Source organism: Lynx rufus, unplaced genomic scaffold, assembly GCF_022079265.1.
Source record: "Lynx rufus isolate CCGP_SWC_20201006 ecotype Redwood Valley unplaced genomic scaffold, mLynRuf1.p SCAF_18, whole genome shotgun sequence".
Classification (NCBI taxonomy): domain Eukaryota; kingdom Metazoa; phylum Chordata; class Mammalia; order Carnivora; family Felidae; genus Lynx; species Lynx rufus.
The window spans coordinates 38241977-38268455 of NW_025814832.1; the positions used below are offsets into that span (position 1 = coordinate 38241977).

The 26479-nt window shown below is 38.7% G+C and overlaps 1 protein-coding gene across 1 annotated transcript in view; it reads right to left on the minus strand.

Moving 5' to 3' along the window:
- Positions 1-2788: 2788 nt before the first annotated feature.
- Positions 2789-26479, minus strand: part of CEP95 (centrosomal protein 95) — a 43657-nt gene continuing 19966 nt past the window's right edge. Inside the window, exons 7-20 of the mRNA XM_047081592.1 lie at positions 24671-24790; positions 23928-24121; positions 21827-21939; positions 21522-21651; positions 20403-20556; positions 9672-9811; positions 8831-8920; positions 7891-8023; positions 6876-7045; positions 6688-6762; positions 5664-5816; positions 3989-4135; positions 3422-3493; positions 2789-3132 (exon numbers count right to left, since the gene is read on the minus strand). Of these exons, the coding sequence (XP_046937548.1) occupies positions 2956-3132; positions 3422-3493; positions 3989-4135; positions 5664-5816; positions 6688-6762; positions 6876-7045; positions 7891-8023; positions 8831-8920; positions 9672-9811; positions 20403-20556; positions 21522-21651; positions 21827-21939; positions 23928-24121; positions 24671-24790 (1868 nt within the window). The 3' untranslated portion in view covers positions 2789-2955. The remainder of the gene's footprint in view (positions 3133-3421; positions 3494-3988; positions 4136-5663; positions 5817-6687; positions 6763-6875; positions 7046-7890; positions 8024-8830; positions 8921-9671; positions 9812-20402; positions 20557-21521; positions 21652-21826; positions 21940-23927; positions 24122-24670; positions 24791-26479) is intronic.

Genomic DNA, 26479 nt, shown 5'->3' on the forward strand with positions numbered 1-26479 from the left:
TTTCTGCTTTTGGTGTCAAAGCCAAAAAAAAAAATCAAGACCAATGTCGAGGGGCTTACTACCCATGTTTCCTCTAGGAGCTTTATGGTTCCAGGTCTTACGTTCAGGTCTTTACTCCATTTGGAGTTAATTTTTGCGTATGTATTGTTTTGCATGGAGCTGTCCAGTTTTCCCAACACCATTTGTCGAAGCGACGGTCCTTTCCCCACTATATATTCTTGGCTCACTTGTTGTAAATGAACTGACCACGTATGTGTGGGTTTATTTCTGGGCTCTTCATTCTGTTCCACTGATCTGTGTGTCTGTTTTTATGCCAACACCATACTGTTTTAACAGCTTTGTAATATAGTTTGAAATCAGGGAGCATGATGCTTCCAGGTTTGTTCAGAGGGCAAAGTTTTAAAGGCAGATGAGTTTCATGTTTTTTTAAGACAAGAAGAAATTGGTCCTATCAATCCAATTAGCTGGGTAAGGTTTGAATGGCTGAGAATGCCAGGTAAAACAGGTTTTCAGCATGTCTAGATTTGTGATTTTAACAGATCTTTTAAGTTGCAGCTCTAGCCCCAATTTTGGATTCTTCTGGTAGTTTATGTCATTTCTCTTAATGACACTCTTCTATCTGCTGTGCCCTTCTCATTCTCTATTCATTTTTTTATTGTGGTGCTTCTTGCCATTGCAAATAAGTTTTCCCTGTATCCTCAGCCCCCTCACTAACGCTCTGTTCTCTTGGCTGACCTCAACGCTGGTTCTTCCTTTTCCTTCCCATGTTTTTCAGAGGAGGCAGCTAATTCTCCAGCGCCCCACCATACAGTAATGCATATACACAGCTAAACATACAAAGTTTGTCATATACACTTAAGAACCTTAAAGAAAAAAGAAAAACAACCTTCATCGCCCCTCCCCCTGGCCCCAGTCTTGCTTTCCAGATGGCATTAATCCCAAATATTCGGTCAGCTCTGATGTTTCTTCCATGTTTCTAAGTGACATGTTAATATTACTCATTAATTTTAAACCGTCTGGTTAGTTTCCTTTTATGGTAGTTAAGGATTTATAAACTTCCACCAATCCGCCTCTTTCCCTCCCCACTCCTACGTCATATCGCGGTTCTAAGTACATTTTCAAATGCCTGCGTGATCAGGAGCGTTTCCTGCGTTCTTCCCTCTCCACAGGCACTTGGATGGAAACATCTTCTACTTGCTGAGTTACCACTTCATTTGCTTTCTGTTTTTTGAAAAGAAGTTGGCATCTTTGAATGTGTCCTCCTCTCCTATTCTTTGACCTTTGCTTAGCAGTCCTATCCTTTTCCTGCTAAATTCCCTCACCCATTCTTTTTGGTTATTCCTAGTTATTTCTTAGCTTGGTAAAGAGCTGGCAGAACTAGCAACTTAAGAGTACTCCTAAAACATGTAATATTTAAAAATAAAAGTATCATTATACTTGTTTTAGCAAATTCAAATAGTATTAAAGTACATTAAGCACAGAATGAAAGTTTGTATAATCACTCAGAGTGACACCTATTAATGTTTGGGGCCTATTCTTCCAGATGTCTCTATTGGTTATAGTTGTTGACCCTTGAACTACCTGGGTCCATTTATACATGAATTTTTTTGTACAGTACTATAAAATACTATAGTATTTTAATATTTTTTTCTCTAGGTTTATTATAAGAATACAGTATATAATACATATACAAAATGTCTTAATTTTTGTCAGTAACGCTTCTGGTCAGCAGTAGGCTATTAGTAGTAAAGTTTCTGGGGAGTCAGAAGTTATACATGGATTTTTGACTGCACGGGGCCTTGGCACCTGTGATCTCCACGTTGTCCAAAGGTCAACTACATACTCCCATTATATGGGAGATCCACCCATACCACAGCTTTTAAGGTAAAATAGTATCACGGTGTATAGTTTCATTTGCTCATTTTACTCAAATAGATCGTGGATAACAGATCTACTTTCATTTTTTCTCTTCATAACCATTTTTAGAATTCACGTTGTAGCCCTTTCAGACCTACCTTGTCTTGTGCACGTCCCTGAACCTTTCCATTCACCTGCACTCACTCCGTTGTCCTGGTAGGTCACAGCTGTCTGGATGTCTGTCTGCAAGACCAGCGGATCCCACGGATCATGCTCCCGGGGCCTCTGTTGTGGTTCATCGCCATTGCTACTCTCTACGTTCCCTAACCGGAGCCTCTCTTCTCCCCTTCAGTCCTTTCCTGGGGTCCCGTGCCATTCTCTGGCTCTGATCAGCAAAGTCCCCCTGTCTTCAACTGCTCTGGAGCCTTCCTCCCCACGGAAGGTGTGGTGCCTTCCTGCTGGGTGTGGGGTTTTCTCCTCCTCCACACCAGAAATAGGCTTGGTGTGCACTTGCCTACTTCCAGTCCACTGCGCCTCCTCCCTACCTGCAGGCACGAGTGCTCCTTCGAGGCACACGCCTTCTGGCTTTCCACACTCCGCCTCTTCTCACGCCGCCCCCTGACAACGAACAGAAGCCACAGCCACAAAGTCTCACCTTCCAGCCACCAGGTGAAAAACCTACACACACATGCTCTTTTAAAGGTTTAACCCCAGCTCCCACTGCTGATGACGAGCCCACACTTACAGCACTTTTCTGAATTAGAGATTTGTATTGTTTTTACCGAACTACAGCAATAGGTTTCAGGAGCTTGCTGCTCAATCAAGGCCTATTAACTAACTGCTTTGGTGCAAATATAGTCGACTAATGAAGAGTGTGTGCCTTTGTTCCCTGCCCTCCCCCCGCCTTTTAACTTATAAATTCACAGCAGTGTACTTCAAGAAAATTTTTATTTAAAAAAATCATGTCATAAAAAGTACTGGAATGAATGTATAAGTAAAGCATTTGAAAAGGAGTCTCCTGGTTTCGAGTGTCTACTGGCTCAGTTCTAGCTCTGTCCTGGTAACGTCCTCCAGAAACTTCACTTACAAAATCTGGTCTCACGGGAAGGGACTTTTACTGTACTGAAAAGAAGCCAGATGAAGGCGCGATCTGAAGCGCTCAGCTTCCAGTTCCCGGAAGAAAGCATCGTCGTCATCCTGGGTGATCATGCACTGAAGTTGTTGAATCTCCTTCTCCATCTTCGACCTCAGCTCCCTCTTCACCTTATATAGTGTCTGCAAGAGAACTCACGTCACCTGCTGTTCACGTTTGTCCGGGCCCCACTCTTGTTACAGCCTCGCCACATTCTAGCTCCTCCAGCCCCTGCAACTGCAGGAATTTAGCAGCAGCTCTTACAGAGACTTCACAGGGAAAAGGAACACATGATAAATCCTATTTATCGGATTAACCATAGGATAAATGTTTTGGATCGTAGATGGATCTTCTCCATTTCCCTTAAAACGTGTACTATAGTTGTTTTCTAGTTCTGAAAACTATAAATCAATGATTTCTATTAATTATTACCTGTGCCTGGGATCTCTCTCTGGCTTTGAGTTCCTGGCGTTCTTGTGATATGGCTTCTGCCAGCAATGAAAACTGTTCATAGACAGGACAAAAACCAAATGTTTTACCTATAGCCCAAATATAACAATCCTTATATTGAAAGTTCATAGACTTAAAAAAAAAAAAAAAAAGATTTTAAGTTTATTTCTGAAGAGACAGGGAGTGAGAGTGCAAGCTGGGGAGAGCAGAGAGGGAGACAGAGGATCCAAAGTGGGCTCTGAGCTGTCAGTACAGAGAGCCTAATGCAGGTTTGAACTCACGAACTGGGAGGTCAAGACCCGAGCCAAAGTCAGATGCTTAACCGACTGAGCCACCCAGGTGCCCCTTAAAATCTTTAACAGAACCAGGGCAATGCAGATTCTGTACCGTGGTCAAGGACTAGCTTACTGTGAATCACCAGTGCAACCTGTATGGACAGGTTCTGAATGGATACATGGAGGCTTTTTATTAAACATACAAAGCTGATCTTTGACACAACGTGGTCAGGATTAAGCACATTAGGATGTGAATAAGCGACAGCGAGCCCACCTGGTCTTTATAGTAGTTCTCCATGGAGTCCAGTTCATTCTGGTGCTGTCTCTTTTGTTCAGCTCGCTTTTCTTTGGCATAGTTTCTTAGGTCTCGTAATCTTTGCTTCTGAATTTGTAAACCTTCTTCAAACAACTTCTTAAATATCTGTTAGAAAAATAAAGTTAATGCTGAACTTTTCATGGAGGAATAGAAACATTTTGTCCAGCTGGTCCAGCTACACTGATTGTATTTCACAAAGTCTTTTTAAGTAACAGCTTTGTTGAGATACAATCCACATACCATAAAATTCACCCTTTGAAGAGGTACAATTCAGAAAGTTTTTGTATATTCAGACTTGTGCGACCATCGTCACTAACTTCAGGACATTTTTATCATTCCAAAAAGAAACCGTACACCGATTAGCAGCCACTCCTCCATCACCCCCCGACTCCCTGCAACCACTAACGTACTTTCCAGGTCTATATACCCTGGAGATTTCATATAAGTGGAATCCTAAAATACGTGGCCTTTTGTATGTGGCTTCTTTCGCTTATTAGCATGTTTTCAAGGTTCATCTATATTGTAGCAGGTATCAATACCTCATTCCTTTTTATTGCCACATAACATCCTATTCTATGGTATATCACATTTTGTTTATCCATTCGTCAGCCGACGGGCCTCTGGAGTTTCTTTCTTCTTTTCAGGTATTATAAATAAGGTGCCATAGGTTACTTGCGTGAATATGTATCTAGGAGTGAAACTGTGGAGTCCTACACTAGCTCTGTGTTCAACCTCCTGAGGAACTGCCAGACTGTTATCTAAGGTGGTCGCACCATTCTGCCAGCCCTGCGTGAGGGCTGTAACTTCTCCTTAACCTTGCCAACACCTTTTTTATTTTAGCCATTTTAGTGAGAGGTTTCCCATGGTGGTTTTGATTTGTACTTCCTTAATGACCAGCGGTGTTCAGCATCCTTTCCTGTATCCCCAGAATTCTTTACTGCTCTCAGAAAACAATTCTCAAGGAGTCATGTATATAGGGGAAGAACCCCAGCCAGAGAAGGAACAAATGGCGCATTTACAGATGCGCACAACTGAGGGTGAGGTGGTTATCTGAGCCAGAGGAAAACATTACTCAAAGGATTTGGATATGCCCACTTTCGTTATGGCCATGCATTCATCAGTCAGCGGTGTCAGTCAACGTACTTAACCTCTCAAAGCCTTAGCAGCATCATTTAGTAATGCTAATGGTAGCAGCCCAGTCAACTATAATTACCTCAATGTTTTACTCTAGAGATGAAATTTACTACCAGTTTGTACTCTCAACATATTAAGCATTTCAGCTTAAGACAACAACCTACACTCCTTTTCTGATTTTATGTGGAATCCAGCTCATCTAGTCACACCTTTGATTCCTGTTCCTTCTAACACGTTCGCAAACCCCTTACAGCAGTTGTCCTGGAGGATAAGTGCAGAACAGAGGGAATGAAGGGCTCACATTCAGACGAGGGCAGTGGAGACAGAACAGACTGGGAGGCACCACACAGGTAATAAGAAACTTTCGTAGCCAGCACTTGAGGATTTGCATTTGGGTTATGGATTCAAATTGGGACAGGAGTCACAAAGAAGGTCATCCTGAAAGGTAACAGGTAAAATTCATCCTTTTGACAGGGGTTGGATAAAAAGCCATATTTACCATTTCTTCCCGGGTCCTCATTCTCATCATTTTTGCACGCAACTGAACTCTGTACTCATCGTAGTATTTTCGGGCACGGACAATCTGCTGCCGATTTTCCTTTATCTTCGACTGTGTCAACCTCTGCCTATGAATGCGGTCCTTGAAGTCTTGCTAGGAAAGGGAAAGGGAAAAAGAGGTTTAAGGACAAGAGGAAGACAGACTCTGGCATTCTTAACTGCCCTGTTCTGCACCAGGAGGTCCTTGTAAGCCAGGCCTGCGGAGCCAGGGGCCTATCACCTGGGCATAGGTTCTGAAAAACTATTGGCCCCCAGAAGCCTTCCAGCCTTTGGTAGGTTCATCACCAGTCTGAAGGGCCACCCCAACGAGCCCCCACTGCCGCAGGTGATCCAGGTGGAACTGAGGATCGCATCTCCCCATGTCCACCAGGGGGTCACCTAAGCCCCACTCAGATGCCAGGTTAAAAACAGTAGAAAAAAGGCATTCTGACTTTCGAGCAAAACTTGTTACCAAGATTATTTACATCGAAACTAAGGAAATTAGACTATATCTTGCAAAGCAGAGAGGATGAAATAAGGTCATCTACATAAAGCCCTCAACTCAGTGTTCAGACTCATACTTGTTTTCAGATGGCTTCCCTTTCTTTCCCTGGAACTGTTTAGGATTACAGTTGTCACTGCTTATCTCAACCAAGAGTTTTAAAATCTCCTCCTCTGGCATACTGTCTTTGACCTCTGTCCACTCCATTATACTCAACAGAGGATGGTGCGCCGTGGATCACAGTGGGACCAAGTGTAAGCATCTCGAAGAAAACATCTGCATTATGTTACTATAAAGACCAAATGAAACTGTCTATACTAGCACCTTCCCCCCTCCCCTCATCAGTTTTGATTACAGCCCTAGATGCTTCCACAGGCAAGTGTTAAAGGTAAGTCTGTGGGACTATCACCCAGCTGTACAAATCCAAGTAATTAATATAACTTATAAAGTCAAAATTATAATATTCAACTTGCTCTTAACATACCAGTCTCTTGTTATGTTCATATTCTTTCTTGACAAGTACAGTAAGGAGGTCATGCTTTTTTAAGGCTTCTTCTATCTTTAGGGGGAAAGGAAGGAAGGAAGTTATAATGCTATTCACTAGATTCTAAAAGATTAGCTCTTCCCCTTTCTCCTTTCTAGTCCTATGCCTGAAATTGACAGGTAACTTACTTCATCCTGGAGTTTCTTCTTTGATCGATTTTCTCTATATGCATCTTTTCTGAGCTGTTCAACCTGTGTAATTTGCTGTTTCCACATTTTGCTTAGTGTTTCACCAGAAACATAGAGAAATGGAAATTGCTCCAGCATGAGGGGCAAGAGGCTGTGTTCATTCACTTTCACTGCAAGGTAAAAAACAAAACAAAAAAAACCCAAACCCCCCTTCACCTGAGAGATTTGCTGACAGCTTTTAACAATAACTCTCATTCTACCTTCCTGGTAGAGCAAAGCTTATCTAAGTGATGCAGTTCAGATCCCGAAAAGAATACTTCCAGAAGTACGTCATTAACTTTTGCCCTCCTTCTCTGATCCCAGCACACCAACTACCAGAAAGGATGAAAATAAGCCCAAGAGATCTGACTGATGACACACGGTTCTCATGAAGTCCGTCCTGACTGCTCGGCTGACTCAGCGACTGGGGCGGACGCTGTGTGTGTGGTCACGCACATGCTTCCCGGCCCTACTGGGCGGCAAAGTCTGTGTCTGATGGGATGTAGTCAGAAGGCCAGCAGTGTTTGAAACTGAACCCTGGCATTTCACATGACTTTGTTTTCCTTTTAACAGGACTCTAATGCTCACTGGCACCAACTGTCGATGTAACAGGAGCTGGATGGGCCATCTGCTTGCTTTGGACCTTCTCTTGGGTTCTACCGACTTGCCAGAAACAAAGATAAGGCAATTAAAGTGTGAGTGAGCAGAGTGAGGCTGAAGCTGCAGCAACAGGTAGTAGGCCTACCCTGTCTCTGGTACCAATATATAGGCCTCCCTAAGGTATTAAGAGTTTTAAATAAATGCCTTAAGAGTTTTATCTCTCTCTACAGAAATCAAGCATATGGCAGTGATAAAAGAGGGCACTTTCTCCAGCTAACTGGCAGATGTGAAGTTTTCAGTGCTGTGTCCCTTGGAATGTAGCACACACTTTCAAAGGATGCCAGTTTTCCGTGAAGCACAATTTTGTGGTTCTTACTTGGAACTGCTTTATTTGGCTTTGGCAAGCCACCTCTTGGACTTGGACTTGTGGTCTTTCTAGAGTAAGTCTTCCAGGGCTGACTACGTTTTGTTGGAGTTCCTTTATGAACAGCTTCTCTGTATATTTTTTCCTTGGAAGCAGACATAAAACAGGATAGAAATAAGATAGAAGTCTAATAACTTTCATATATTATCTTAAGTATTACATTGATAAAAATAGCTAACCAATCCCCAACCAAACTGTCGTACTCTACATTTCTAAAATCTGGTTAGTGTTTGTCTACTCTAAGTTAAAAGCATCTTTTGGTTTCTGGCACCTCTTGGAATTTGAAAAAGCGCTGAATCTTTTTTGAGTTTCATAGTCACCAGAGTCCCACACCCTAAATACAACCACCAGTAATACTTCGATGTACTTGCTTGACAACTTTTTCCATGTAGATTAAAAAAGTGCTTAAATAACATTTAGTTGCAATCATAATGTATTTTATATCCTGTTTTGTTCACGAACATTTCAGCATAAGCATTTTTCCTGTTTTCACTTAGTTTCTGTAACCATCCTTTTGAAAGGCAATGAAAATTTATGCTTTGGGTTTCTTCTCATCAGGCATAGAACAACTGAGATTATCTAACTCCCCTTTAACCTGTCAGCCTCAACTAGCTTTTAAACTACTGGTCAACTGCTAAACAACAGAACCACATAAGAACTGATGGCAGTTTGGGGCAGGAAGGAAAAATGCTAGTATTCTCTGATACCATGTCTTGCCACATTTTAGCAAGTTGGCTACCCTATAAATAAGAGAAAATCCTGCTTCATGAAATCCTTTTTCCAAGGAGCTAATGAGTAAGGCCCTGTTCTTTTTTCCTTTTAAAAAGATCATCTCTGTACTTGGCACTGATCTGATCAAATTGCATTTATTACAGCAGAGACTTTTACCCACTGTTTCCTCATCATTATTTATTCCTAGAGATCCAATATTCTCTTGAACTTTATTTCTTCTTAGCTCCCTTTCAAATGCTTCCGTTATTGCCTAGAGGAGAAAAAGCCATATATTATAATTATTAAAAACATATACAAATGAAAATATAAGGAACAAAATTCGCCTAAGTTCCTTGCAGACTCCACTATCCTAAATGTACATTATTTAACAGACATGTAATTGGGACATAAAGTTTTACACAATACACTTTTTTGTTCTCAGGTTTTGTAATTATTTTGATAGTCCCTTAAGTGGAAGTTACATGCTGAGTTGAAGTTACATGTCATTATAAGACATATGAATGCATTTTAGTTTTTCACTAATTATAAAATATACTATAGCAAACAATGTAAGTGTTCTAAATTTATGCTGCATTTCAAACTCCCTGTTCCACAGCAGAAGTCTTCCTTGGTACTCATGCATTCTCCATATTGAATTCTAACCACCTCCTCTCATTCCTGTCTTGAGCACTTAAATCCTATCTGTAACTCAGCAGGCCTATCACTTTTAACCCACCTCAAATTCTCATCCTCTCTGAAGCACTCTGTAAATATCAACCCACATTGATCTACTCTTTCTGAATCCACTGGAGTGCTGGATTATATGTGACAAGGTTAGTTTTCTTAGAGTATCACAAGTTTTATGGTGCCTAATGGGAGACATAAAAGTTTTGCCACATCATTTCCTATCATTCACTTAGTTCAAGAATATTAAATGCAATTGAAGCATCTTCACTGTAGCCCTTGGTTGAGGGTAAATGGTATTGCCTGCTACTCAATAGGAATCAAGAGATGGGATGTACCTTTGCTTGGAATTGGTGGATATCTGCCTCTTTAGGCTTTCGCTGCCGTTTTCTCTCCATATGGAACTGTGTGTTTTTGTTAACTGGAGATGGAGAGAGCGAATGAGATCTGTAGGGTGGCCTTCTATGCATAGGAACTCCTATAACACGGAAGAGACATGCACCATTAGTTCCTGATAGCCAGAAATATTAAGGTGGAAACCTAAGTTGACTTTTACCAAATCCAAAAAAGAATGACTGTGAATGTGCTAAACATACTCTCTCCTGTAACGAATTCGTATTTATTTATATGTTTAGTCATACCAAGTAAACAGATAAAGGCACATAAATGTATACAGCCTAAAAGAAGTGGAAGGAAGTGGTGGTGGAGGAAGAAAATGTTACACCATCCAAGCTGCATGTCTGCTATCCCTTTATACCTATCTCGGTCCTGAGGAGGCAGGACGTAAGTATATATACATCTCATTCCGACGAAGCAGCATGCTTAGAAGACAAAGTTAATGTAGGTCAGCATTTTGTAAGTAAGTCCCAATTTTTCCCTACTAAGTAATTTAGCCCTCCTAACAATTGCACACTGCCTAAGACATCTAACAAATCACTTTTCTTCACAAATGTTTTTAATGCTCCGCTGTGTATAGCTGTGCTAGGGCATCTGGTAGTTGTGTAGAGGGGGGACTCCATGCCTTTTCAGAAAAGTGAGTAATTCTAAGATCAAGGAAACTAGTGTGGTATCTTGCTAAATAAACCTTCCAAGAGAACTAAAATTTCCCTAAGCTTTTATTTTTTTCAGTCTTTTAATTCAAATCTTTTAAATTCACTTTGAATGTAAGGTATTAAGGGCGTGCCTGGCTGCCTCAGTCAGTGGGGCACATGACTCTTGATCTCAGGGTCGTGAGTTCAAGCCCCATGTCAGGCACTGATATTCGTAATTTAAAAAAAAAAGATATTAAGAAAAACTGACTTGCACAATTTACTTTTTAATTTTTTTTAATGTTTGTTTATATTTTGAGAGAGTGAGTGAGCAGGGGAGGTGCAGAGAGAGACAGAGACAAAGAAAGAATTTGAATCAGGCTACAGGCTCTGAGCCGTCACCACAGAGCCTGATGCAAGGCTCAAACTCATGAGCTGAGCCATGAGATCATGACCTGAGCTGAAGTCAGATGCTCAACCAACTGAGCCACCCAGACACCCCCACAATTTAAATGATGCTTTCATGACATCTTACTATGTCCACAATGTATTCTTTAGAAACTGAAGATCCAATTAAAATAGCATTGTAACTTACTATGAGTTTTCAAAATAGGATAGATGTGTATGTGTATAGCAAGCGAAACATGTAGCTTACTAGGTGAGGCTTATCTAAAGATTACTTGAGAAAGTTTAAGGGGGGGGGGACATGAAATAACCAAGGGAAGAAAGTAATTTTGGGGTAAAAAGAAATTCTACTAGATGTAGATCCCAGAGAAACTTTCTTTAAAAAAGTAAACTCTATCCTCTACATAGGGCTCGAACTCATGACACTGAGATCAAGAGTTCCATGCTTTACAACCTGGCCTGGAGATCCTAGAGAAACTTTGCACATTATAGGTTGTTCATTGCAAAACTATAGTTAGGAAAAGTAGAAACAATCTACATGTGCTGAAATAGAGGAAAAGGGTGATCTATATATATTCATACAAATGGAGTATATCATATGAACTTACAGTTCATTCATTTTAACTATGTATCTGTATCAACACAGATTTCCAAAACAAGAGAAAGTTACAGAATAATACGGTATCTATATAAATTTAAAAAACAATAGCATTTAAAAATATGAGCCGTTACAAGTATAAAAAAAGGAATGAGAAGGTTCCAGTTTAAGATGGCAATTTAGAGGCTCCTAAATTCACCACCTCCCCAGGATGCACTGAATTTACAGCTACACAGATGGAACAATTCCCTCTGAAAGGAATCCAGAAACTAGCTGAATGACTTCTCCACCTCAAGTGAATGAGAAAAAAAAACCCAACCTCATCTTCTGGGAGCCATTAAGAACGAAGACGGCAGTCTGACAATCACAAAAGTTTGGCACAATCAAGAACTAGGGACGGGCTGAATGATGAGTGCTCTCCTACACAAGATGACTCCTTAAAGCCTGGGAGAGGTGGGTGTTACCTAGTGCACAGAGACCGACACAGGAAAATGAACAAAAAGAGTATGTTGTAAACAAAAGAATAAGACAAAACTCAGACCTTAATGAAACAAAAATAGGGATTTACCTGATGAAAACTTAAAAATAATGGGCATAAAGAGCCTCCACAAGGTCAGGAGAACAATTTCACAAGTGGAAGTGAGAATTTCAACAGAGATAGATAAACCAAAGTCACATTATTGAAAAATACAGTAACTAAACTGAAAAATTCCATACAGGGGTTCAACAGCAAACTAGAGGAAGCAGAAAAAATAATTACCAAACTCAAAGACAGGACAGTGGAACTTATCCAAACAGATGAGCAAAAAGAAAAAGAATGAAAAAGAGTGAAGACAGCTTAAGGGATTTGTGGGACACCATCAAGTGGAGCAATATTCACACTATAGAGGTCCCAGAAGGAGGAGAGAGAGAAAAAGGCAGAAAGCTAATTCGAAGAAATAATGGCTGAAAACTCCCCTAACCTGGGTAAAGGAAACAGACACCCAAATTCAGGGAGCCCAGAAACTTTCAAATAAGATGAATCCAAAGATCCCACTCTAAGACACATTATAACTAAACTGTCAAATTTAATTTGAGAGAATCTTAAAATCAGCAAGAGAAAAACAACTTGTTATTTACCAGGGAACCCCCATATGACTATCCTTAGATTTTTCAGGAGAAGGTTTGCAGGCCAGAAGGGAATGGCACAATATATTCAAAATGCTGAAAGAAAAAAATGGCCAAGGAAAACTATTTTACTCGGCAAAACTGTCCTCTGGAACTGGAGAAATAGTTTTCAAATAAGCAAAAGCTGAAGCAGTTCACCAACACCAGAACAGCCTTAAAAGAAATTTTAAAGGCACTTCTTCAAAAAGAAATAAAAGGGTGCTATTTAGTAACAGGAAAGCATATAAAAGTAAAATCTCACTGGTAAGAGTAAATATATAATTCAGGAAAGTCCAACATTGTGACAGTGGTGGGTAAAGCACGTGTAAATCTGGTATAAAGGTTAAAAGAAGTAGCAAAAACAACTACAATAATTTGTCACTGGATACACAAGATGAAAAGATGTAAATTATGGTATCAAAAACAAAGTATAGGATCAGGAAGAGAAACCTACAATACACAAAAAATAAAGAAGTGTAAGCACACCCTTAAAGAAAATCATCAAATCACAAAGAAAGCAAGAGAAGGAACAGAGGTATTACAAAACAGCCAGAAAACTAACCAAATGGCAACACTAAGTTGACACCTATTAATAATTACTTTAAATATAAATGGAGTAAATTTTCCAATCAAAAGACACAGAGTGGCTGAATGGATTAAAAAGAAAACACAACTACACACTGACTCTAAATAGAGACTCACTTTAGGTTTAAGGACACTGTCCACGCAGAATAAAAGTGAAGGGATAGAAAAAGGCATTTCACACAAATGGAAACCAAAAGAAAGCTGTGGTAGCTATACTTTTATCAAACAAAACAAACTTTTAAGACAAAGACAGTAACGAGACAAAGGCGACTGTTATATAATGATGGAAATGTTATATACTGCTTATGAACACTTCTAAGTATTTATGTATCCAACATAGGAGCATATAAAGATGCTTAAATTCCACACTTTTGACTAGATAACAGACATTTACAGAATATTCTATCCCAAAGCAACAGAATATACATTCTTCTTAAGCATACAAGAACATACTCCAGGACCAATCACATGTTAGGGCACCAAACAAGTCTTAAGTTAGAAAACTGAATCCTATCAGGCATCTTTTCTGACCACAATGGTATGAAATTTAGAAAGCAATTACAAGAAGAAAACGGACAATCAGTTCACAAACATCTGGAGATTAAACAACATGCCACTGAACAACTAAAAGGTCAAAGAAGAAATCAAAGGAGAACTGTTTAAAAATCTTCAGATGGAAAAGGAAATACAACATATCAAAATTATAGGATGTAGCAAAAAGAAGTTCTAAGACGGAAGTTCATAGCAATAAATGCATACGTTAGAAAACAGGAAAGATAGGACACCTAAAGTAGTATAAGCAGCAAAATAAAAAACAAGTGGAACTACATCAAACTAAAAGTCTTCTGGAATGGGAAAAAAATTTGCAAATTAGAGATCTGATGAGGGGTTAATATCCAAAATAACATAAAGAACTCATACAACTTGGGATGCCTGTGTGGCTCAGTTGGTTAAACCTCCAGCTCTTGATTTTGGCTCAGGTCATGATCTCACTGTGAGATTGAGCCCTACATCTGGGGAGCCTGCTTGGGATTCTCTGCCTCTCTCTCTGCCCCTCCCCTGCTCACGTGTGTGCTCTCTCTCACAAACTGAAACCAAAAAACAAATGCATACAACTCAACAGCAAAAACCAAATTTAAAAATGGGCGAAGGAACAGAATAGACATTTTCCAAAGAAGATCTACAGACGGCCAACAGGTACATCAAGTGCTCAGCAGCACTAATCATTACAGAAATGCAAATTAAAACTACAATGAAGTATCACTTCATGCCTATTAGAATGGCTACCAACAAAAGACAAGACATAAAAAGTGTTGGCAAGGATATGGAATAAAGGGAACCCTTGTGCACTGTTGGTGGGAATGTAAACTGGTACAGCCAGATGGCAGTTCCTCAAAAAATTAAAAATAGATGCATTACCATATGATGCAGCAATTTCATCTTTTGAAATACATCCAAGGAAAACAAAAACACTGTTGAAAAGATTATCTGCTACCCCATGTTCACAGCAGCATTATTTATAATAGCCAAGACACGGAAACATAAGTGTACAATGATGGATGAATTATTCAGTCATAAAAAAGAAAATCCTATCATTTGTGACAACATGGGTGGACCCTCGGAGGATTATTGTATGATCGCACTTGTAGGATCTAAAAGAAAAAGAAACCAAACACTTAGATGTGGAATCTACAAAAAAAAAAAAAAAAAAAGCTAAACTCATACAAAAAGAGACCAGATTTCTGGTTATCAGACGCAGGGGGTGGGTGGAGGAATTTGATGAAGGTGGTCAAAAGGTACAAGCTTTTAGTTATAAGACAAATTAGTACTGGGAATATAATGTAAAACATGACTATAGTTAATTCTGCCATATGGTATATTTGAAAGTTATGGTAGATCCTAAGAGTTCTCAACACAAGGGAAAACTTTTTTTTCTTATATCTATAGGAGACAATGGATATTAACTTATTGTAATCATTTCATATGAGAGGTAAATCCAGTCATTGCACCATATACATACACAGTGCTATTTATCAACTAGATCTCAAAAAAATTGGGAGAAAAAAAGAAACAACATCTCAAACAACCTAAATTTACACTGTAAGGACCCAGGGAAAAAAGAACAAAGCCCAAAGTTGGAAGGAAGGGAATAACAATGATCGGAACAGAAATAAGTGAAACAGACAACAACAACAAAAGAAAGGTCAATGAAACTAAGAGCTGTGTTTCTTTGAAAAAATAAGGATAAACATTTATTTAAATTTTTTTAAATTTATGTATTTATTTTGGGAGAGAGAGCAAGCAAGCAGGGGAGCAGCAGAAAGAGAGGGAGACAGAATCCCAAGCAGGCTCCACACTGTCAGCACAGAGCCTGATGTGGGGCTCGAATTCATGAACCATGAGACCATAACTTGAGTGGAAACCATGAGTTGGATGCTAAACCAACTGAGCCACCCAGGTGCCACATAAAATAGAGATAAACCTTTAGCCAGACTTACCCAAGGGAAAAAGAGGAAAGACTCAAATAAAACTGGAAATGAAAAAGGAGACATTACAACTAATAAATACCACAGAAATACAAAGGATCCTAAGAAACTACTATGAACAATTTTATGCCAACAAATTGAACCTACAAGAAACGGATAAATTCCTAAAAACATCAAATGTACCAGGATTTAGTCATGAAGAAATAGAAAACCGGAAAAACTAATTACAAGTAAGATTACATCAGTACTCAAAAACCATCCAACAAAAAGTCCAGTACCAGACAGCTTCACTGGTAAATTCTACCAAACATTTAAAGAAGAATAGCAGTCCTTCTCAAACTCTTCCAAAAAACAGAAGAGGAAGAACACTTCCAAACTCATTCTAGAAGGCCAGCATAATGATGAACATCAATGCAAAATGAATATGGATGAACACTGATGTGAACGAAAATCCTTAACAAAATAATTAGCAAATGAGTTCAACACTATATTAAAAGGATCACACACCATAATGAAGTGGGATTTATTCCAGGAGTGCAAAGATGGTTCAACATCCACCAATCAATGTGATTCACATTAACAAAATGTAGGATAAAAATACAATCATCTCAACAGACGCAAAGAAAGCATTTAATAAAATTCAACACCCATTCATGATAAAAACTCTCAACAAACTGTGTATAAAGGGAATGTACTCAGGGGCGCCTGGGTGGCGCAGTCGGTTAAGCATCCGACTTCAGCCAGGTCACGATCTCGCGGTCTGTGAGTTCGAGCCCCGCGTCGGGCTCTGGGCTGATGGCTCAGAGCCTGGAGCCTGTTTCCGATTCTGTGTCTCCCTCTCTCTCTGCCCCTCCCCCGTTCATGCTCTGTCTCTCTCTGTCCCAAAAATAAATAAATGTTGAAAAAAAAAATAAAGGTAATGTACTCAATATAATAAAGGCCATATTTGATAAGCCCACAGCTAACATTATAGTTAAGGGTGAAAAGCTAAAGTGTTTCTTCTCATTTCGGTAACAAGACAATACCTACTCTCACTACCTTTACACATATACATATGTTGTATATATACACGTATACAATATAGTAGTGGAAGTCCTAGCCAGACCAATTAGGTAAGAAAGAAAGCATTCAGGGGCACTTGGCTGGCTCAGTCAGTGGAGTATGTGACTCTTGACCTCAGGGTTGTGAGTTTAGGTTGCGTGCAGAGATTACTTTAAAATCTTTAGGGGCACCTGGGTGGTTCAGTTGGTTAAACGTCAGACTTCAGCGCAGGTCACGATCTCATGGTTCATGAGCTAGAGCCCCACAATGGGCTTTGCACTGATAGCTTGGAGCCTGCTTCAGATCCTCTGTCTCCCTCTCTCTGCCCCTCTCCAGCTCACACTTTCTCTCAAAAATAAACATTAAAAAAATAAATTAAAAAAGCTGCAAGATACAAAATCAGTATACAAAAATCAATTACCTTTTATATGCTAATAACTGTAAGAAAGAGAAATTAAGACAACAATCCCATTTACAATGCTTCAAAAAGGCAGCCATAAAAAAGAATGAAATCTTGCAATTTGCAACATGGGTGATCTAGAGAACAGAATGTTAAGTTAAATCAGAGAAAGACAAATACCATATGATTTCACCTGTATGTGAATTTAAAAAAAAAAAAAAAAAAAAGACAACAACAACAAAAAACAGACTCTTAAATACAGAGAACTGGTGGTTGCCAGAGGGGAATAGGAGGGAGATGGGTGAAACAGATAAAGCAGATTAAGAATATACTGATCTTGATAAGTACTGAGAAATTTATAGAATTATTGAATCACTATACACCTGAAAGTAACATTGTATATTAATTATACTTGAATGATAATTCAGAAAAGAATAAAATACCTAGCAATAAACTTAACCAAGAAAGTGAAAAACCTGTACACTGAAAGCTACAGGACACCGATGAAAGAAAGACACAAATAAATGGGAAGATATTCCATGCTCAAGGATTGAAAGCATTAATACCATTACCACCCAAGTGATCTACAGACTCAATGTAATCCCTATCAAAATCCCAATGGTATACAGAGAAAGACAGATACCATATGGTTTCACTCTTATGTGGATCCTGAGAAACTTAACAGGAACCCATGGGGGAGGGGAAGGAAAAAAAAAAAAAAGGACGTTAGAGTGGGAGAGAGCCAAAGCATAAGAGACTGTTAAAAACTGAGAACAAACTGAGGGTTGATGGGGGGTGGGAGGGAGGGGCGGGTGGGTGATGGGTATTGAGGAGGGCACCTTTTGGGATGAGCACTGGGTGTTGTATGGAAACCAATTTGTCAATAAACTTCATATAAAAAAAATAAATAAATAAAAAAAAAAAATCCCAATGGTATTTTCACACAAACAGAATAGTCACAAAATTTGTATGGAACCACAAAACACCCCAAATAACCAAAGTGATCCTTAAAAAGGAGAACAAAGCTGGAGACATCACACTTCCTGATTTCAAACTGTATTACAAAGCTATAGTATCAAAACAATATGGTACTGATGTAAAAGACACACAGATCAATGGAACAGAGAGCCAAGAAATAAACCCCTATATATATTGTCAATTAATTTACAACAAGTGACCCAAGAATATTCAATAGGGAAAGGAGAGTTTCTTCAATAAATGGTGCTAGAAAAACTGGACAGCCACATTTCACAAGGATGAAACTGTAACCTATCTTACGCCATACGCAAATATCAACTCAAAATGAACTAAAGATTTGGGTGTAAGACCCGAAATCATAAACTCCTAGAAGAAAACAGGGGGTAAGCTCCTTGCCATTGGTCTCAGCAATCATTTTTTTGGATTTGACACCAAAAGCAAAAGCAACAAAAGCAAAAATCAGCCAAGAGGTACCATACCAAGCTTCTGCACTGCCAAGGAAACTATCAACAAAATGAAAAGGCAATCTACCAAACAGGAGAAAATATCTGCAAATCAGATATCCGATACAGGATTAATATCCAAAATATATAAGGAACTCATACAACTTAATAGTAAAAAAAAAACTATCCAATTAAAAAAATGGACAGAGGAACTGAATAGATATTTTGCTAAAGACAACACACAAAGAGCCAAGAGGTATGCGAAAAGGTGTTCAACATCACTATCAGAGAAATGCAAATCCAAATCACCATGAGATGTCATCTTACGCTGATTAGAATAATGACTATTACCTTTTTTTTTAAAGTTTATTTTGAGAGAGCAAGTGAGCATGCGTGCGAGTGGGGGAGGGGCAAAGAGAGGGAGAGAGAATCCCAAGCAGGCTTGAAGTGGGGCTTGATCTTATGAACCGTGAGATCATGACCTGAGCCGGAATCAAGAGTTGGACACTTAACCCACTGGGTCACCCATGCGCCCCAGAATAATGGCTATTATCAAAAAGACAAGAGATACCAAGTGTTGGAGAGGATGGAGAGAAAAGGGAACCCTTGTGCATTGTTAGGGGGAATGTAAATTGGTGTAGCCACTAAGTAAAACAGTATTCAAAATAAATAAAACAGTATGGAGGTTCCTTAAAAACTTAAGAACACCAAATGACCCAGAAGTGAAAAGAAATCACTACCTCAAAAAGATACATGCACCCTCATGTTCACTGCAGCATTATTTAAAACAGCCAAGATACAGAAACAACCTAAGTGCCCATCCACAGATAAATGGATAAAGAAAAAAACATATATAAACAGATATTATTCATCCATAGAAAAAAAAGGAAATCCTGCCATCTATAACAGCATGGATGGCTTTGAGGGCATTGTGCTAAGTGAAGTAAGTCAAAGAAAGACAAATAATGCATGATCTCGCTTATACGTGGAATCTAAAACACCAGACTCACAGACACAGAGAATAGAATAGTGGTTGCCAAAGGTGGGCGTGAAGGTGCTCAAAAGGTACAAACTTCCAATTATAAGATAAATAAGTTCTGGGGATATAATGTACAGCATGGAAACTATAGTTAACAATACTATATTGCATATTTGAAAGTTGCAAAAAAAATCAACCTTAAAAGTTATTAACAAAAAATTTGTAACTATGTCAAGTGATATTAACTAAACTTACTGTGGTTATCATTTTGCAATATATAAATATATCAAGGGGCGCCTAGGTGGATTGTTTGGTTAGGTGTCTGACTCTGGATTTTGGTTCAGGTCATGATGTCATGGTTCATGAGTTCCAGCCCTGCATCAGGCTCTGCACTGACAGTACAGAGCCTGCTTGGGATTCTCTCTCTGCCCCTCTCCCACTCTTGCTCACTCTCTCTCAAAAAAAATAAACGTAAAAAAAAATACATGCATATATATGTGTGTGTGTGTGTGTGTGTGTGTGTATACACACACACACACACACATATATAAACATGTCAAATCATTACACTGTACACCTTAAATGATTTTATTACGTGTGCTGAAGCAAGCACCTATACACCTTAAACAAATACAATGTTATATGTCGATTTTATCTCAAACAAAAAAATCAATAAACAATAAAAACTGGGATAAGAAGATATCAACTTTGAGAGAATTGTTTCTTTGAAGGAGGAAAAAAATGGACTGCAGGGAGGACAGAGGGGATTTTAACTCTTATTTTTAAACACAAAAGGTGTAAAGCACATATATAATTGTTAGCATCTGCTACTTTTAGATGGTGAAGATAGAGCTATTATTTTTTATCCTTTTACGTATTTCTAAAATATTTAAAATGAAAAAGCCAGTCATTATAGACCAATGGATGTGCCTGCATGGTTCCCTAGGACCTCATCCTGGCTTCTCTGGGAGAAGAAGTACCTGGCCTTCGCTTCTTCGGCCCATACTCCATGATGCTGTCACTGTGTTGAGACAGTGTCTCATCATTTCCAGTCTCCATCTCTTCATTTCCAATATCATCTTCTTCGTAGCCAGTCTTTTCTTTAATTCGATCACCCAGGGCACTTTTTAACATCTATTGAGAAAATACTTTTTAACATCTTTCATTGATTTCAGCAGAATGCAAGTAAGAAAGAGTAGACAGAATCTTTAAAAAGCTTCTTCTCGGGGCGCCTGGGTGGCCCAGTCGGTTAAGCATCTGACTTCAGCTCAGGTAACGATCTCACGGTCCGTGAGTTTGAGCCCCGCATCGGGCTCTGGGCTGATGGCTCAGAGCCTGGAGCCTGCTTCCGATTCTGTGTCTCCCTCTCTCTCTGCCCCTCCCCCATTCATGCTCTGTCTCTGTCTCAAAAATAAATAAAAACGTTAAAAAAAAATTTATAAAAATAAAAAAAGCTTCTCATAATTAGGTATTAATAACTTTTAGATACTTATGCATATTTAGTTTATCAAGTGTGTATATTAACCAGTGCTATGGACTATTCAGTTTCAATCAACTTTAGAGTAAGTCACACAAGGATTTAATCCATTTATTCAATGATACCCCTAAACTGTAATACTGGAGTTTGTGAGAAGCAGAGATCTAATTTTATACCAAATCTTAGATGTGTCTAAAATAAAGGTTTTAATGTAGTTTTCGGGGTGCGTGGCTGGCTCAGTTGGTACAGCATGCGACGCCTGATCTTGGGGTTGGTAAACTTGAGCCCCATGGTGGGTACAGAGATTACTTACAAATAAAATCTTTAAAAAAAGTAAATAATTAAAAAAATTTTTAAAAAAGTAAATAATTAAATGAATAACTTTCATCAGAATTCAACAAAAATCTGGTTAAATCCATACCAAATTTGGTTATATCATGAAAGGCTAGGTGGAGATGACTTCTCATCCTATGTCCTATCTGCCTGATTAATGGAACATTTTTACAGTAATTAAGACACAACTAATTTTAGTACCTTGGCTTAGCTTCCATCTTCGACTGGAATACCACTTAAATACTCACCAACTATGGCAATTGCAATATAGATAAAAAACAAGACTTGCCCAATCTAGTTCAGAGAGCCGTTGAGAGAGTTTCTCGGAAACTGCGTGTATTTCTTGTTCTGTTAACCTCTTCCTTACCCTCTGGGAGAAGGGTGAATCCCAGGATGAGACTGTAGGTCTACCTTCATATCTGTAATAAAATGACCATGTGACATTTAAGTAGCCAAGTAACATTACTTAGACAAAATAACTGTAATGCATGCTTTAACAGATTCATACTGGTCTTCACAGCTAAGGTCAGAGAGTACACACCTTTCTTCAAATCCCTTTGCAAACAGACTAAAAACAGAGTGCAGTAATATTACCTTTTTCCTGTGGGAAGTTTCCTTGTCCTAGGGCTTTGGATCTGAGCTGAAACCATTTCCTGTTTGCTATCTTTAGGCAACTTAGAAGTTAAGAGAACTCTATTATCTGATTCCTGTTAAAAACAAAGAGTTGATTTGAAAAGGATACAAAGATGGCACATAAAAACATTTTCGGTGGGGGAGGAAAAGGGAGGTCCTATGGCACACAACTAGGTACCTTTATTCTCCACGTTTTACTTTTTTAAACATATTTGTCAAAATACTCTCTTGATCCTCAATACCAAAGGAACAAATGTCTATAAACATGTACTCAGATAAAAAGTGTGGGTCAGGATGCCATTCAAATATAAAGGCAGGTGAGGTATTCTCCAACAAGAAAATTCAAGGGTTATGGCTAAACCTGGACAATGAAAAAGTGATCAAATCACAAGTGGTAAGTACTAAAATAATTCTCTTTGGTATCAAGAAGTCAACAGAAACTGTCTAAAATTGAAACAGTTAAAAATCAAACGTTATGAATATAAATGCTTAACATTTTTAACAATTTATTTCTTAACTTCAGAGGAAATCTTATGAAGAGACATTTGATGTTTAAGAATCTCTTCAATTTAGGGTGCCTGGGTAGCTCAGTCGTTTAAGTGTCCGACTTCAGCTCGGGTCATGATCTCATGGTTTGTGGGTTTGAGCCCCACGTCGGGCTCTGTGCTAACTAAGAGCTCAGAGCCTGGAGCCTGCATTGGATTCTGTGTCTCCCTCTCTCTCTGCCCCTCCCCTACTTGTGCTCTGTCTCTCTCTCTCAAAAATAAATAAAACATTTTAAAAAGTTTAAAAAAAAAAAAAGAATCTCTTCAACTTCACTTATGTGTTTCTTGTGTAAGTGAAATTAAATTTAACACTTTTTAGTAAATAACAACTATAAAAACAATCACATTTTAAAAAACTTATTATTGAAGTTTAAGTGTCCTGCTCAAGAATTATTTCAAAAGGAGTATTCCCATTTAAATGCCACTCAGGTCAGGAAATAGAATATTACCAGCAACTCAGAAGCCCTTCTACCACCCCTCTCTAAAAGTCCCCCAAATGTAATCATAATCCTAGGATCCCTTTTTTCTAACTTATCCACCTTCCTACCTGCATAGATGCACAGAATGTTTAGAATGATGGCCACCTAATGCTAATGATGCTCATTTCATCTTCGTACTTCTATGTACTCTGAATTTTTTAATAATGAAAATGTATCATTGTTTATAAATTCACCACCTGCATATCCCTACATGTTCGTTTCTAGGAGGACAGGGACAGGATAATTATAAAAATGGATTTTTTTCTTCCTAAAGTACAGTAGAAGCAAAAAGACCAAGATATTACTAGCAGTTCACACTGGATAATAGGAATACGGATGAAAGGTTGTTTTTCATACTTTATTAAATTTTCAGTGATTTAACTAGGGACATAGAATACGGGTTCTGAAACTAGAATATTGAATTAAAAAAAAAGGTGTTTTTTTTTTTAATGTTTATTTATATTTGAGAAAGAGAGAGCGCGTGCGTGAGCATGCCTGAGCAAGAGAGGGGCAGAGACAGAATCGGAAGCAGGCTCCAGGCTCTGAGCTGTCAGCACAGAACCCAACAAGGGGCTCGAATTCATGAGCCGTGAGATCATGACCTGAGCCAAAGCCGGACGCTCAACCAACTGAGCCACCCAGGTGCCCCTAGAATACGGAGTTCAAATCCCGACTCTACAGTTGTTGTGTGACCTCAGACTAGATACTTAATCTCTTTATATCAGCTTCCCCTTGGGAAATTTAAAAAAAAAAAAAAGTACCTACTCCACAGCTGTTGAGGAGTAAATTACTCAATACCAGTAAAGTACCTAGAACTGTGCATGACACAAAATAAACAATGTGTCATTAGCTCTTACTATTTTCCTTTCTATACATTCATCCCCACTGTTCTAGAGTAAGAACATGTAAGTATACCCAGAGGCAAAATTTAAGAAGTACAGTGCTTGGGTTAGTGCAGTATCTATAATTACCATTCTAGCAGAGACGTCTTTAAATTGATAGACATCCATCTCATTGAAAGTAAGCTTTTCCACTTACCACAGAAAATGCAGTGCCCTCTCCAGTAGAATTCACAGCAGGGGAGATGTGACTTGAGCGCAAGTATTCTTTTCCTATGGGACAGGGTGCTCGAGGCTCTGAAGGGTGGTAGGGTGGATGTAAAGGAATAGCTGATTGAATAGGCTCCCCTAGTTTCCTAGCACTTGGAATCACATCCACAGAAGGAATTTCCACTAAGTAGCAAAAATAAAGTGGACATTAAGATGAAACTGTAAGAAACACATCATTTGATATATATACATGCCTATAGGTACTAAAAACCTAAATGGCTGGAATAACAGCTACAGAAATTATGGTTCATCCACAGGTTATACAGCTAGTTCGCCATTAACAACGACTTTATGTAATACTAACTAATAAAAATCCCAGACATAACAGTAAGAAATGAGAATATTTTTCAAACTGCTATGTTTTGTCATTCCTTAATAACTGGAAGACCGTAAACTGATGTGCTAACATATGAGAAACTTGTATTGTCCTAAAGTCTTTGAGAGAAGAGTTAGAAAATAGTAGATGCACAACATGTGACCAAAAACCATCTTAAGAAATCAGAACTCATAATAGGAAATGTTTACAAATATAATCATGTAAAACCAAAAAGAATCACATAAAGCGTAAAGCAACAAAAGTGAAAAGACTAATAGCATCCGAAAGTATCCCAGGAAATAACTTTTGGCTCTAACTCATAGCAGTAGTCTCACTAATAACACGTTACTACTCACTGTCTTCAACAAAGGATGTCCTACTCTTGGACAAAAAACTAGATGAGGGAGGGTGTAGCACTTCTTCATGTAATAGAGTTGGGGCTTCTTTGGACTGCATTTGGTTAGGGCCTTCGGCACCTAGAAAAGAAAATATTAAAAAGAATTTTTTTACTGCCGAATGATACACTAAAAACCAAGAATTTTGTATCCAGAGGATATAAATCTCAGGAATGATGTAATCCTAGAACTATGTTGGTCTGATTGTTCAAACTGCCCATTACTTTTAATAACCACCAGAGAGTAAGATCTAGTTCTATAGCCCAGAACCATTTATACAAATTAAAAACAAAGCTTCACATCACATTGCTTTGCTTTAGAAAAATAGGTGCCACAAAAACAGACACAAAGATCAAAAGAACAGAAAAGAGAGCCCAGAAATAAACCCCATGCTTATATGGTCAATTAATCTACAACAAAGGAGGTAAGAATATACAATGGGGAAAGGATAGTCTCTTCAATAAACGATGGTAGGAAAACTGGACAGCTATATGCAAAAGAATGAAACACCATACACAAAAATTACCTCAAAATGGATTAAACAACTAAGTGTGAGACATGAAACCACAAAATTCCCAGAAGAAAACATATGCAGTAATCTCTTTGACATCAGCCTTAGCAACAGTTTTCTGATAGGTCTCCCCAGGCAAGGGAAACAAAAGCAAAAAATAAACTATTGGGATTACACTAAAATAAAAACTTTCTGCACAGCAAAGGAAACCATCAACAAAATAAAAAGGCAAACTACTGAACAGGAGAAGATATCTGCAAATGATATATCTTATAAAAGATTAATATCCACAATATATAAAGAACTTTATAACTCAACATCAAAATCCAAAAAAAATCCAATTAAAAAATAGGCATAGGACCTGAATAGATGCTTTTCCAAAGAAAACATACAGATGGCCAACAGACACAAGAAAAGGTGCTCAACATCACTAATCATCAAGGGAAATACATATCAAAATTACAATGAGCTATCACTTTATACCTGTTAGAGAGGCTTGAATCAAAAAGACAAAAAATGGGGCGCCTGGGTGGCGCACTTGGTTAAGCGTCCGACTTCAGCCAGGTCACGATCTCGCGGTCCGTGAGTTCGAGCCCCGCGTCAGGCTCTGGGCTGATGGCTCGGAGCCTGGAGCCTGTTTCCGATTCTGTGTCTCCCTCTCTCTCTGCCCCTCCCCCGTTCATGCTCTGTCTCTCTCTGTCCCAAAAATAAATAAACGTTGAAAAAAAAAATTAAAAAAAAAAAAAGACAAAAAATAAGTGTTGGCAAAGATGTGGAGAAAAAGGACCTCTTGTGCACTGTTGGTGGAAATGTAAATTGGTACAGCCACTATGGAAAATAGTATGAGCGTTCCTCAAAAAATAAATAAATAAAAACAGAAATCCCTTATGTTCCAGTAATTCCACTACTGCATATTTACCCCCAAGAAAACAATAACACTAACTTGAAAAGATATATGCACCCATATTTACTGCAGTATTTACAATAGCCAAATATGGAAATAAACCCACTGTCCATTGATAAATGAAGGAATAAAGATGTGGCGCGCGTACACACGCGCGCGCGCGCGCACACACACACACACACACACACACACACAGAGGAGTATTAGTCATAAAAAATGAGATCTTGCCTGGGAATGCAAGCTGGTGCAGCCACTCCGGAAAACAGTATGGAGGTTCCTCAAAAAACTAAAAATAGAACTACCCTACGACCCAGCAATTGCACTACTAAGCATTGATCCACGGGATACAGGTGTG